Below are 11914 nucleotides of genomic sequence, written 5' to 3'. Positions count from 1 at the left end.
ATGAATCCATACAGAGGAGAATCCCCATCCTTCCTTCAGAGGTTCTACCATTCTACTTCTTTTAAACTGTATAGCAGGGGTAGGCAACCTATGGCACGGGTGCCGAAGGCGGCATACAAGCTGATTTTCAGTGGCACTCACACTGCCCGGGTCCTGGCCACCAGTCCAGGGGGCTCTGCATTTTAATTTAATTTTAAATGAAGCTTCTTAAACATTCTGAAACCTTATTTACTTTACATACAACTATAGTTTAGTTATATATTATAGACTTATAGAAAGAGACCTTCTAAAAAGGTTAAAATGTATTACTGGCACGCAAAACCTGAAATTAGAGTGAATAAATGAAGACTCGGCACACCACTTCTGAAAAGTTGCCAACCCCTGCTGTATAGTTTCCTCTCTTAAGACAATAAGAGTGCATAAAGAGCTAATGAGTGCCCTTCTCCAAGCAGCACTGCTACTGCTCCAGGAATTGGCCAGCAGGAGGTGACTACATATCTAGTGAGTTCCCCATCTACAGAGTTTATCACCTTTATGGTCTGAACAAGATATCTCAAACTGGTTCCACACCTGGGTACTCCACATCACAGCATGAAGTGTTACTGTCCTGTCACTTTTTAGTTTTGTTTTGTATAAATTATAACAAAATCAGCCCTGGTAAAGCCAGGCACAATTGCACTGACTTGCTTGCTATTCCATTGCAAGTCATGGGAGAAGCACCCACATACATCAGGACTGAGTTTGACCAATGTCTTTCTTTTGGCTGTGCTGTGACTTCTTTTTCTTTCACCCTTATTGTACCAAACCGAAATTTAAATAACATTAAATGAACATTTTGTGTCAAAGTAAAGCTGCAGGCCAATTAAGATGATTAAGTTCTTGTATAATTGATATCAGTTGCCCCAAATTTTGTTAAGAAATGAGACTGTGAAAACGATGACCCAAAGCTTATGGAATGCCATCTCAAACCCAGTGTGAACAGAGACACAATGAGTTTTTATATTGGATAGGAAATGGCCACAAATTTCTCTCCAGCTACTGATGAGTAGCTGGCTCTCAGAGGGATACAGTAGGTCACCTGAATATGTATTTGCGCTACTTACCATTGTTGTTTTTCTCTATTAATGAACTAGTTTATACTAGCATTTCATTCTTCCTGGTTAATGACAGAAAGGGAACTTTTCTGTTAGATCTCTTAAGTTTCCTAAATTTAAAATGACTGCTGGCTCCACTATAAAATCGAACATGTTTGAAATTCCATATATATGGCTCATTTGAACTTTCTGCTTTGGAATTACCTATGTTCCAGATCAGGAGAAAGGTCATCTTTAGCCCAGAATTAGAGAACAAAGGGACACTGTCCCTGGATATCAAATATATCAGAAAGCAAATTTCAGTGGGATGGATGTACCAGTTAAATGTCTAGCAGTGGACTGTGTCAAAGTTAGACTCAGGACTCACAGTTTGTCAGACCACTCTGTTTTATTAGCACAGCGCTCTGCTAATAACACCCAGATAATGTGAGCACCATGCAAGACACAAACTATCTTATTTATACAGATAAAAGGGTGAGAACTTAACAAGCTAACAAAGGAAGCAGAATCAGATAAGTTTACCTGGGCTAGGCATGCATATCTTATTTCCTTACTAACTATTACCCATCTTCTGTTAATGTTTCGCCATTAGCACCATTGTTTATGCCTAATGTTTCTTTTCCTGGCACCTGTATTTCAACATTTCTTATTTCTGCTCAAAGGTACATACAACATTTCTTTAATCCATTCTTATTTTTACAATATAATTCATTCTACTTTCACAACTGTTATACAGCAGCCACTTCACCAGTATGTTTTCCTAAAAAGTTGGGTGTCAAGAAACCATGTGACTGGGAAAGTTTAAGTACTGCATCTAGTAGTTAGAGCAATGGTTCTCAAACTTTTGCATCAGTGACTCACACAGCAAGCCTCTGAGTACGACTCCCCCACCATCCACTCTGTACATTTTTTGTAGACTGACCACAATTTTTTGCACACGATCATTTGTGCAGTCAAACCTTTGAGTCTTTGAATGCAAAAAGTGCGTGTTTCTTTAATAAGACAAAATGAAACTGGCGATCAGGCACCATGAGAGCTATCAGGGCTGTTCCTTCAAGTAAGTCAGGACTTGATGGTCCTTGTAAGAGTGCCAACAGTGTAGCTTTGCCCAACTGAGGAAGAGTTCAGAGAATAGCCTGCAGTGTCCTGGAAGAATTTACAAAAAGAAATTAAAAGGGGAGAAATGTCAACTACAGAATGGAGACTCGAGAGTCTGATCTTTGTTGCACCACTGTAAACCAGCTGTAACTACACTCAACTTCAGTAGTTTCTCTGGATTTGTACCAATGTAACAAAGATCAGAATTTAGCACTCTGCTCATAGTTCAATGGCAGGAATCTCAGATTGCAAATCAGGATATATTGGTTCTATTCCCAGGTCTGTGATTGACTTGCTATATGAGCTTGCACAAGTCACTTAACCTCTTAGTTTCTTCATCTGTAAAATAGAATAGGGCTACTTACTCCCTTATGGAAAGCACAGATGGATGTACTAAGTACTGTTTTAATTTTTTATTAAGAAAAACACTTTGAATATGTTATAGCATGCTGAAGTGAAAAGGAGTACTGTCCATAACTGAAAGCTGGATTGAGGAGACAATCCTGCTTCCACTGAAATTAAAGTCTGATTTCTAAAGATATTTAGATTTTTAAAATGCAGCTTTCAAAAGCCCTTGGTGCTCACTCCTATTGATTTCAATGAGAGTTAGGCACCTTAAATCCTTCTGAAAATCTCACCATGTGCTGATTTCCATCTTTAGGTGCTTTGAAAATCTGGGCCACAGTGCCAAAACTCCAATAGGTATAAACAAGTCCAATCTTGACTGAAGCAGGGTCCCAAAAAGTAGCAGCTAAATTCAAATACAGTGAGGTTGAACAGAATAACTCAAACCATCCAAAGAAAATATTATAGAAAGACCTGGACATCAGAGAAACTGATTATTAAGAAATGTGTGTGTGAGAGAGAGAGAGAGAAAGAGAGAGAAAAACTAAGCCACATTTAATTAACTTTGTGCATATAATAGTCAATATCATAAGCTACTGACAGGAGCTTTAGAGGTAATAAAACAATGTAGATGTGAAACAGTTTTGTGCAGTTCAAAATGTATTCGTGTTTCAGTTGTTGCAGGTTAAAACAATCTGGTTTGAAGTTACCCTTTCCATAACGGATAGGTTAGGTGAATCAGTTTTTTGTTGATGTTCAAAGAATCTAAAAATTCCAGATCTTCTTCCGTCAGACTAAAATCAAAAACCTGTGTTTGGGAGAAATAATACAATGATTAGAGTAAAGAAGATAAATATGCTCTCAAACAGTAAAATCAGGTTTCATTCTATTGTTAAATATCATAATATTAATCACGATGAACTTATTTAATGTGTATATGGGTGTCATAAGAGCCCTGGGGGGTTAGATTATAATTTAGCATTAATTAAACTGACTTCTATTTCAAAGTGATATTGAAAAACATATTTCACTTATTTGTTACAAAGCCTGAATTAGTGTTTTGTGTTTCCATATAACAGAACATATTTTTGTGGACTAGACCAGTAAGAAATGGGTGAAATCAGGAGCGGCTTAATTCCAAAACAGTAAGAATTAATAGGTGTTAGCACATTAGTGTCTGAATTACAAGTACAAGTACAAGTACAGTTTATTAATGCCAATGCAATAGACAAAGAAAGGAAGAAAAAAAGAGAAAGTCAGCAGCAGGAAATGAAAATAGGATTGAAAGGAGTTCAGTAAGTGACTTGAAATACTTTTACCAGAAGTCATTGCATCCAAAGTCCTAAGAAACTTTACTATATCCCATCACTATGTATCTTTTTATGCACTTATTAAAATACAGCAGAAGTGCCCTAGTGCAAGTGGTGCAAGCAGTAGTGCAAGTGGATAACATAATTCTACTACATTTTTGTAAATAAGATAGTCTCAAACTCACTTTTACTCCAATGATGCAAATCAGTCAAGCAAAATTCTACTGTTAGCTTTCTCTGTCCCACCAGCAAACCTGACAATACTGGACAGAGCATCAGAGCTAAATACTGAAGTCTAAAGAGCAAGAATATAGTCTTAATTGAAATATCTGCCACTAACTGGAACCTCATTTATGTGTAATTCTGAAAGAAACTGAGCCAGAAGACAATTCCCTCAACAGAATGGATTGTGATAATCATTTTCCAGATAAATCAAAGGTGTGTGTAGCTGTACACCAGTATTTTATGATAATAATGCTACACTGGACATTTCATATGATTAAACAAAAACATTTGCTGTGCCATTAATATAAGGCCTCTATTAAAATAGCCTACTCTTTCTATGCCAAGAAAGTCAATTTAAGCCACAGTCTATGCTGTGGAGAGCCATTGGGGAATAAAGAGCTCACAGAAAAGCACTCTCCCTTTTCTCTCATTATGAAACTGTAAAAAGTCAGATGAAAAAGGGAAAAAACCCTGTATTTTGTAGCCAAGTTATGTATTTATTTAAGGTTGGCGCATCCTCAGTGGAATGAAGCCTTAGCTAAAAAAACCTAGAACTCCCCTTTACAAAAACTGGGGGGCGGGGTTAGGGAGAAGCTAACCATTTATGGAACTATCATACAGTTGATATAAAGCCTTCTTTAGTAGTTCTGCTTCTGAATTGCTCTCAGCCAGCCTTGACAAGTCCACTATTCAAAAGGTACATCAAAGATGCCCCTGCAGAGGGCTGGCTGTACAGGCTGAGCAAGAGGGCCACTGATGGCAACATTTAAAAGCAGCAAAACCTTATGGAGTTCTTTGCATGGATGACTGAGATCTGGTACAAGTGGCCCTCTGGGCATTTGTTTAGGGCAGTAGATCTCTTAATGCTGGCCCTGTTCAGTTCACACTTAGCAGAGATCATCTGATGTTATCACCAGTGGATATGTGTTAAACAACCACTGGGTGGGGGATGCAGTAGTATTAAAACTGAGCCAAATTAATCTGAGGGTCTATGTTGGTTTTTATTTCAGTGGATGGTGAAGGTTCTCAGAATCCTGGAGGTTTGCGCTCTTAACCCTGAAGTCCTGGTCCCCTTGCAAGTCATCAGAGTTGTTCTTTAATCGTTTGGCAGTAGCTGTAATTATTCCTGTTTGGTGCTGAGGATGGATAAGTAGCTGTTGAATAAAGATGGCAAATAAAGTCATGTTTATGTCATAATTATCACATGAGCTCATTACAGGGAATACAGTTCAAATGTCCCTTCAGAGGCATTGCATTCTCAAGTCTACCAAACAGTATCACAAAGTGTTACCACTAGGTTGACCCATCTTTACTTCTGTTGGGGACATTGAAGTCAGGGACATATTTCTCAGATCTTCAAAGCACTAGGAAGAGATTTAACCACTTTGTCTTCAATTAACATCAGCAAGAGCAGCGTCCTTCTAGTATAGTGCTTTGAAAGAGTGGTGTTAATGTTATCAGCTTTCCTGTCAAAGTAAAGCAACTATCTTTAAAAGGAAAGGAGATGATGTTTACCCCAGTGCACAAGGGTGGCAATATACATTTCTGACTTCTTGACAATGAGGGCTTTTGAACTTAGAATTATGACAGCCTGTTTATTACATGTTGTTCAGAAAAGCAATACAGCTACCTTTAAGTTTAGATTGTGGGGAGAGATGTTATAGAATCTCTGATTTTACGCAATCACTGCTGCAGTTTGGTCAGAGATGCCTTATGTCTGCACTTTACATAACGACCACTGGTATTTCTCAACTAAAGGGTCTGAGATGCCTTTAATCCACATAGTATAAGAGCTTCCAAGAAAACAGACAAGCATGAAAAGAAAAGGTTAAAAAAAGCCACTCTCAATAGATCAGACAGGAAGCTACTTGGCTGGGCAGCTACCTCGCCCTTCCTCTTCAATTTTTGTTTATTTTTCTCCTTTCCTTATTTATTGTTTCAAATTAGTTTCCATTCCCTTAGTGATCAGCGTGTTCTAGCAAAGATGGTTGATTAGACTTACATATGCAGTACTTGATTCATCAGTATTTCAAATCAGGTGCTACTTAACCCCAATTAAAGGGGCTGCTCTAATAGCTTAGTGTGTTAATAATAATGGGTAACAAGTGCCGCCCTTATCTTTATTCCAGCTCCGGTTGGCATGGCTGGAGACTACAGTGAGCATGTGCAATAATTTTCTAAGCCTTAATGGATGTCTGTATAAAGATGAAAGTTTACTCCAGGGGTCGGCAACTTTTCAGAAGTGGTGTGCCGAGTCTTCATTTATTCACTCTAATTTAAGGTTTTGCATGCCAGTAATACATTTTAATGTTTTTAGAAGGTCTCTCTCTATAAGTCTATAATATATAACTAAACTATTGTTGTATGTAAAGTAAATAAGGTTTTTAAAATGTTTAAGAAGCTTCATTTAAAATGAAATTAAAACGCAGACCCCCCCCAGACTGGTGGCCAGGACCTGGGCAGTGTGAGTGCCAATGAAAATCAGCTCGCGTGCCGCCTTCGGCACGCGTGCCATAGGTTGCCTACCCCTGGTTTACTCTTTGGAGACAGTTGGTCTTACTGCATCCCATCCAATCTTTTTGTGTATTTCAGCCATTTTATCAAAGAGGCACACCATGATTCTGAATGTGTGTGTGCATATACATTCATTTTGAGAAAATCTGCAAGAGCATCCTCTACCACTGCCCTCTTGGGCATTGTAATAAGAGGAAACATGAAATAGAATTGGCTTTCAGTTTTCATACCTTTAGTGCTGCTTGTTTTCTTGGTAACTGAGTCGGTGTACATCTGCTTCTAGCAAAAACACAGCTGCTCATATCTTGAAAGCAACGCCAAGTGATGCCTTTAAACTAACAGATAGCTCATTTGCCCTCTTTTCCTTCCCCACTATTTCTGATTAGTTGGACAATACTTTAAAGAAATAAGAACATTGTAACTATATTAGGAAATTGGTATAAATACATCTATACAGAGATCTGATTCAAGAAAGGCTGAAAGCAGCCCAGAAAATGACAAGAGTTACCTTTTTAAACAGCATTACGTTAATTGTAAAGTCAAAAATGTAAAATACAAAACCAATAAGCCCAATTCTTTCATGGTCCAACGTGACAGAAGCCAAAAGAGACAAAGAGAATTTGTCCCAATGCTCTTAAATTAAACTAACTATTTTAGTATTAAGCTTGAGAAAACAGTTCACAAGGGAAAGAAAGTTAAAGTGGTAACATGCATTATATTCCCAGAAGCCAGGAGATAACAGGATTCCATTCTTATGATACTGGGGGAATTAATGCTTCCGAAAGGAAACAATGGGTGGTGATTAGTGATGGCACAACGTGCAAAACTGCATATCACATCAGCCTGCAAGGAAGATAACGTCAACTTTGTAACAGCATTATGAAACCTACATTAGCTCAAAGTACTGTGCGCTTGACTTTAAAATGATGCTTTTCAGCACCAAGCAAAAACCAAAAAACTCCTTACACCCAGGACAACCAGGTGTAAGGGTAGTTAGAGAAATAAGAATTATGAAGTAAAACAGTTACTTTCAGTAACTGTTCCTTAAAAGGAAGCAGGCTAGCAATGAGTATTTCATATACATACTATTTCTATCTGATAATTGACACCCAAGCCTTGTGAACATGTTCCTTGCAAGCAAAAAGAGATTTCATTGTGTACATAAATCAGCCTTTAAATTTAGAAGGCATGGTTTTGTCGTCAGCTTGTATTAAATACGATTCAAGCCACTCAGTAGCAGGGGCGGCTCTAGGAATTTTGCCGCCCCAAGCACGGCAGGCAGGCTGCCTTCTGCCGAAGCCGCAGGACCAGCGGACCCTCCGCAGGCAAGCCGCTGAGGGCAACCTGCCTGCCACCCTCGCGGCGCTGGCAGAGTGCCCCCCTGCGGCTTGCCGCCCCAAGCACGCGCTTGGCGTGCTGAGGCCTGGAGCCACCCCTGCTCAGTAGAAATAAAATGTCTAGTGACTAGTTCAGCTGATTAAAGGGGCATGTCCCTGATATCTAGTCTGTTTAAAAAAATCAATTAAAAGTAATTTCAAGTACTACACCTGAGATCACCCCTCTTCATCCTCTTCAATGTATGGGGGTGTAAAAAACCTTTCTGTTCCTTTCTGCTGTGATAAGACCCACTCAAACAGAACTGACTAATTGTATCCCTACAGGGAAAACTGTGAGACTGTCACAAAATGTATTTCAGTTCACAAAGTAAATATATTGGAAAAACAGAGAAATAATCCCCCCTCTAACTCTTTCAGGGTTAGTCATCCTAATTTTAGCTGTTACATGCCCTGTCCTACGATGTGTCCCCATGTTTGGGGAACTTCTTTCCATTACCCACCTAACCATTTGGGTATCACTGCTGGAGTCAGGGAGAGAGCTGATGGTGGACTCTCTTGCTTGACCCCAGATTTGAGCAGAAGTAGATGCTATGTCAGGTGTACAGTAGCCTCAGCAGAGTGAACAGTGAGCGATAGCAAGGAAGCAGGAAGAAAGCCTGCCTCTGAAGTGACCACTGCAGCTTGTAGTGGTCTGGAGGAGACACTGCAATGAAATCATGGCTTAGTTCTAGCTGCTCAGAACAGTGAGACAAACCACTGGGAATGAGAGCAGAAAACTGGTCCTGCTCTGGCCTAACTAGAACTGTTGACCAGTAAGCTCCCTCAGTCCTTACTCTGACAAACTCCATCAATGGGAGTTTTGCTGGAGTAATGTAACTAAGCAAAGACTTCTATATCTGGCACATTTTTTCCCTATGCATCACTATGCTTGAAAAAAGAGGCAATATTTTGGCATGATGCTTGTTTGTTCAAAGTAAGTATTGGTTAAACTCCAAACTATTTCCTGTAGTTTCTGAAATATTCCCCAGTGGCAATAAGCAGAGCCTTGCAATAGAAGGCTATTGGTTCACTTGGGTGGTTCTCTTATGTCTCACAATGCATATGAGGCCCAATAAATGCATTAACAGCTTACTAGTGCACAATATGCTTTGTTTTACTGCTTAATTTGAATACTGTTTAATGAATTCCATTATACTACCTTATTGTTCTGGAAAATTACTTTTCAGTTGATGCTCACTGGCAGAAATATTTATTTGTGCTTTCTTGCAGAGACCTCTCCCATGCTCACTTTGCCACTGACTTCATTCCTGTCCTCTTTAGAAGATGACTAATGGGCTCAAATTTAAAAAAAATGGCTTCTCATTTTGGATGTCTAAATGTTATGTGCATAGAGCCTACTTTACAGATCTCAGTAACTCTGAAAATCAGGCTCCTAGCCATCTAAAGTTGGGCATTCAGAAACTGTGGCAGCCAAAATTACAGACCACTTTTGAAAAGTTGGCCTTTAATCTTAGTTAGGAAGGATCAAAATCTTTCTTAGAACACAGAGCTGTACGGGTATAAGTGAGGGCAGCATTTGGCCTAGTAGGTCTTTTCTTTCAAATTTTGGTAAATGATATTGTAATTTAGGAGATAGGCCTAGGCATATTTTTCTCTTGAATGTTTGCAGAACTAGCCAATAGTTCTGAAGGAGCTATTACCAAGAAGAAACTTTGTCTATATTTTAATTAGCTGTGTAGAAACTAAACTTCAAGGGCAAACAACAATACATGCCAAAACACATGGTTTGCTATAAGCTGGTTCTTGATAAAAACCAAAGAGCTTTGTTTCATGATATAACTAAAACTGCACTGCAGTGAGAAAACTGCCTCAGGAAGTCCAAACACAATATAAATCATAGTCAGATTTTCCATACCTTTCTAGACACAGGAACTCCTAAAATATCAGACCAACGTGATTACATGCTGAATGTTCTGTTGATAAGAGCTTGCAAATATATTTTCCAAAATATATCTGTACATGGTATGTACACATTTTTAGCAAAAAAATGAAAAGAACAGTATGTGCTGTGAATGAGATTTCCTGAATGACGGCACCAAAGAGAAAATTAAACTAATTCTTGCTGCACAAAACACTCATGACTGCAATATGAATAAGAAAAGAGAAATTATGCAGATGTTAGATCTGTCCTGTTTCTGCTAAGTGGATTAGCTGGTTACAAACAAGCAAAACAAACTCCTGTGTCAAATTTCAGTTACTAAAAAAAGCAAAGAAAAGAAATAGACATATGGATTTTGGCTGTTGAGTGATAATGATTGTGGCTGTGCTTTAAATATTATGGGCCAAATCTGGACCCTGTGTTATGAGGTATCCTGATCTCTTGCTCCCACACACACAGCTCTGCACCAACCTGATTGACCCTAAGGATGTTCAAGCCAGTGCAGAAGTAAGCCATAGAGAATTGGCTCAAGGGGTGTGAAAATAAGGTGATGTGATGTACCTTTTGTGTAATGGCTGGAGAGTGTGTATGTACATATTTTTATTTAATTTCATTATGAGTTGAATCTTTCTTGCCATATGCACACAGATAAAACTACTGAATGGACACTTACATGAATAAGGACAGCAGGATCAAACCCTATATTTGCAATAGTGTCAATATGTATATCCCTATTTCCTATAGGAGTCTATGCCTGGCATTGATGATTCCTTCAATGCTCTCTCTCACATGACTAAAATTTCCACAGTAGATCTGCCTCAGAAGTAGTTTAACTTGTACATTTTTTGTTCTGTGTTTCTGTTTTCTAATTCTGTTTCCACATTACTTCTTAGATTGTCAATTCTCTGGGGCTGGGACTGTCTTTTTTGTTCTGTGTTAGCACAGTGAGGCCCTGGTCCATGACTGGGGCTCCTAGGCACTACTGCAATAATAAATAATAATACAGCTTGGTTTTTTAACTCACCCAGCATTGTCTCCTTCACACTTCTAACCATCTGCCTAACAAGTCACCTGACAAGTCATTTTGCACTGAATCATGTGTTTCCTTTCATTTCATAGCCTAATATTTTCTGTATAAATGGTCTGGTTCAAAGCGTAATGAAATCAGTGGGAGGCTTTCCATGGACTTCAGATCAGTCCCAAAGAGCACAAAACACTAAGTACTATAAACTATATGCAATTTAACCAATAGAGCAATATTTTAGACTGAAATTTTTCACATTTGTTTGAGAATATTATCGTAAGAAAATGTTCCTTTTGTATGTTACATATTTTAAATCAGTTATAATTACTGATAGCCATCAAGTTAACAATTACATTGTACTATGAAACCATGCAAATTTAAATCAAAGTGTGTGGATGGCTGATCACTGACACAAGAAAAAAAGCTCAAACCTTGCAATTTACACAATAGAGCTTGGGTCCCAGGAAACATGCCGCCCCTCATGCATTCCATTTATAATTGCAACATCATCTTCTGCTAGTATAAAATCAAACACCTATGGGAATGCATATGTGGTTAATGTAACGGATACAGAGACATTATTTAAACCCAGATTTAATTTTGTAGCAGGCTTTTATATTTCCTCTGCCCTCAAAATGATTCCTTTTCTGTTGCACAGGAATAGAACTCTTGTAAAGTGGGGTTGAGAAGCTTCCTTAGGCCCTTTTCCCTTTATTGTGACTGCTGTTTACATTTAAACTTAGCTACACTATTTCCCAGAAGGGGCAGGAAGATAAAAAGGTAATATGAAAGCTGCTTGTGACAGCACTCCATATGACCATCAGGAAAGATATGTGAATAACCTGATTGCTATCCCTCTGCAAGCCTAAGCTCATCACTTCTCTGTCACATACAGACACCAGTTCCAGGGAGTTGCAGCACCTCACCACAGAAAGTCCCAAAAAGGATTGGTGCTTTAGTCAAGCCAGCAAACCAAAAGCTTTACATGGATTCCAAAGTACGTATATCCCTTCAGTACTCTTGGGGAG

At 38.7% G+C, this 11914-nt stretch overlaps 1 protein-coding gene across 9 annotated transcripts in view; it reads right to left on the bottom strand.

Moving 5' to 3' along the window:
• Positions 1 to 1693: 1693 nt before the first annotated feature.
• LOC123376497 (uncharacterized oxidoreductase ZK1290.5-like) overlaps positions 1694 to 11914 on the bottom strand; it is a 90480-nt gene continuing 80259 nt past the window's right edge. For 2 of the 9 annotated variants that reach the window (XM_045028527.1, XM_045028526.1), the window contains 2 exons: positions 11318 to 11421; positions 3287 to 3345 (listed from right to left, as the gene is read on the bottom strand). In XM_045028527.1, the coding sequence (XP_044884462.1) occupies positions 11326 to 11421 (96 nt within the window). In that variant the 3' untranslated portion in view covers positions 3287 to 3345; positions 11318 to 11325. Of the gene's footprint in view, positions 5227 to 6816; positions 6983 to 11317; positions 11422 to 11914 lie in introns of all 9 variants that reach the window. The other 7 variants (XM_045028521.1, XM_045028520.1, XM_045028524.1 and 4 more) reach the window with 7 other exon arrangements.

Source organism: Mauremys mutica, chromosome 8 (assembly GCF_020497125.1).
Source record: "Mauremys mutica isolate MM-2020 ecotype Southern chromosome 8, ASM2049712v1, whole genome shotgun sequence".
Taxonomy (NCBI): Eukaryota; Metazoa; Chordata; order Testudines; family Geoemydidae; genus Mauremys; species Mauremys mutica.
This window is presented reverse-complemented; position numbering and strand designations above follow the sequence as displayed.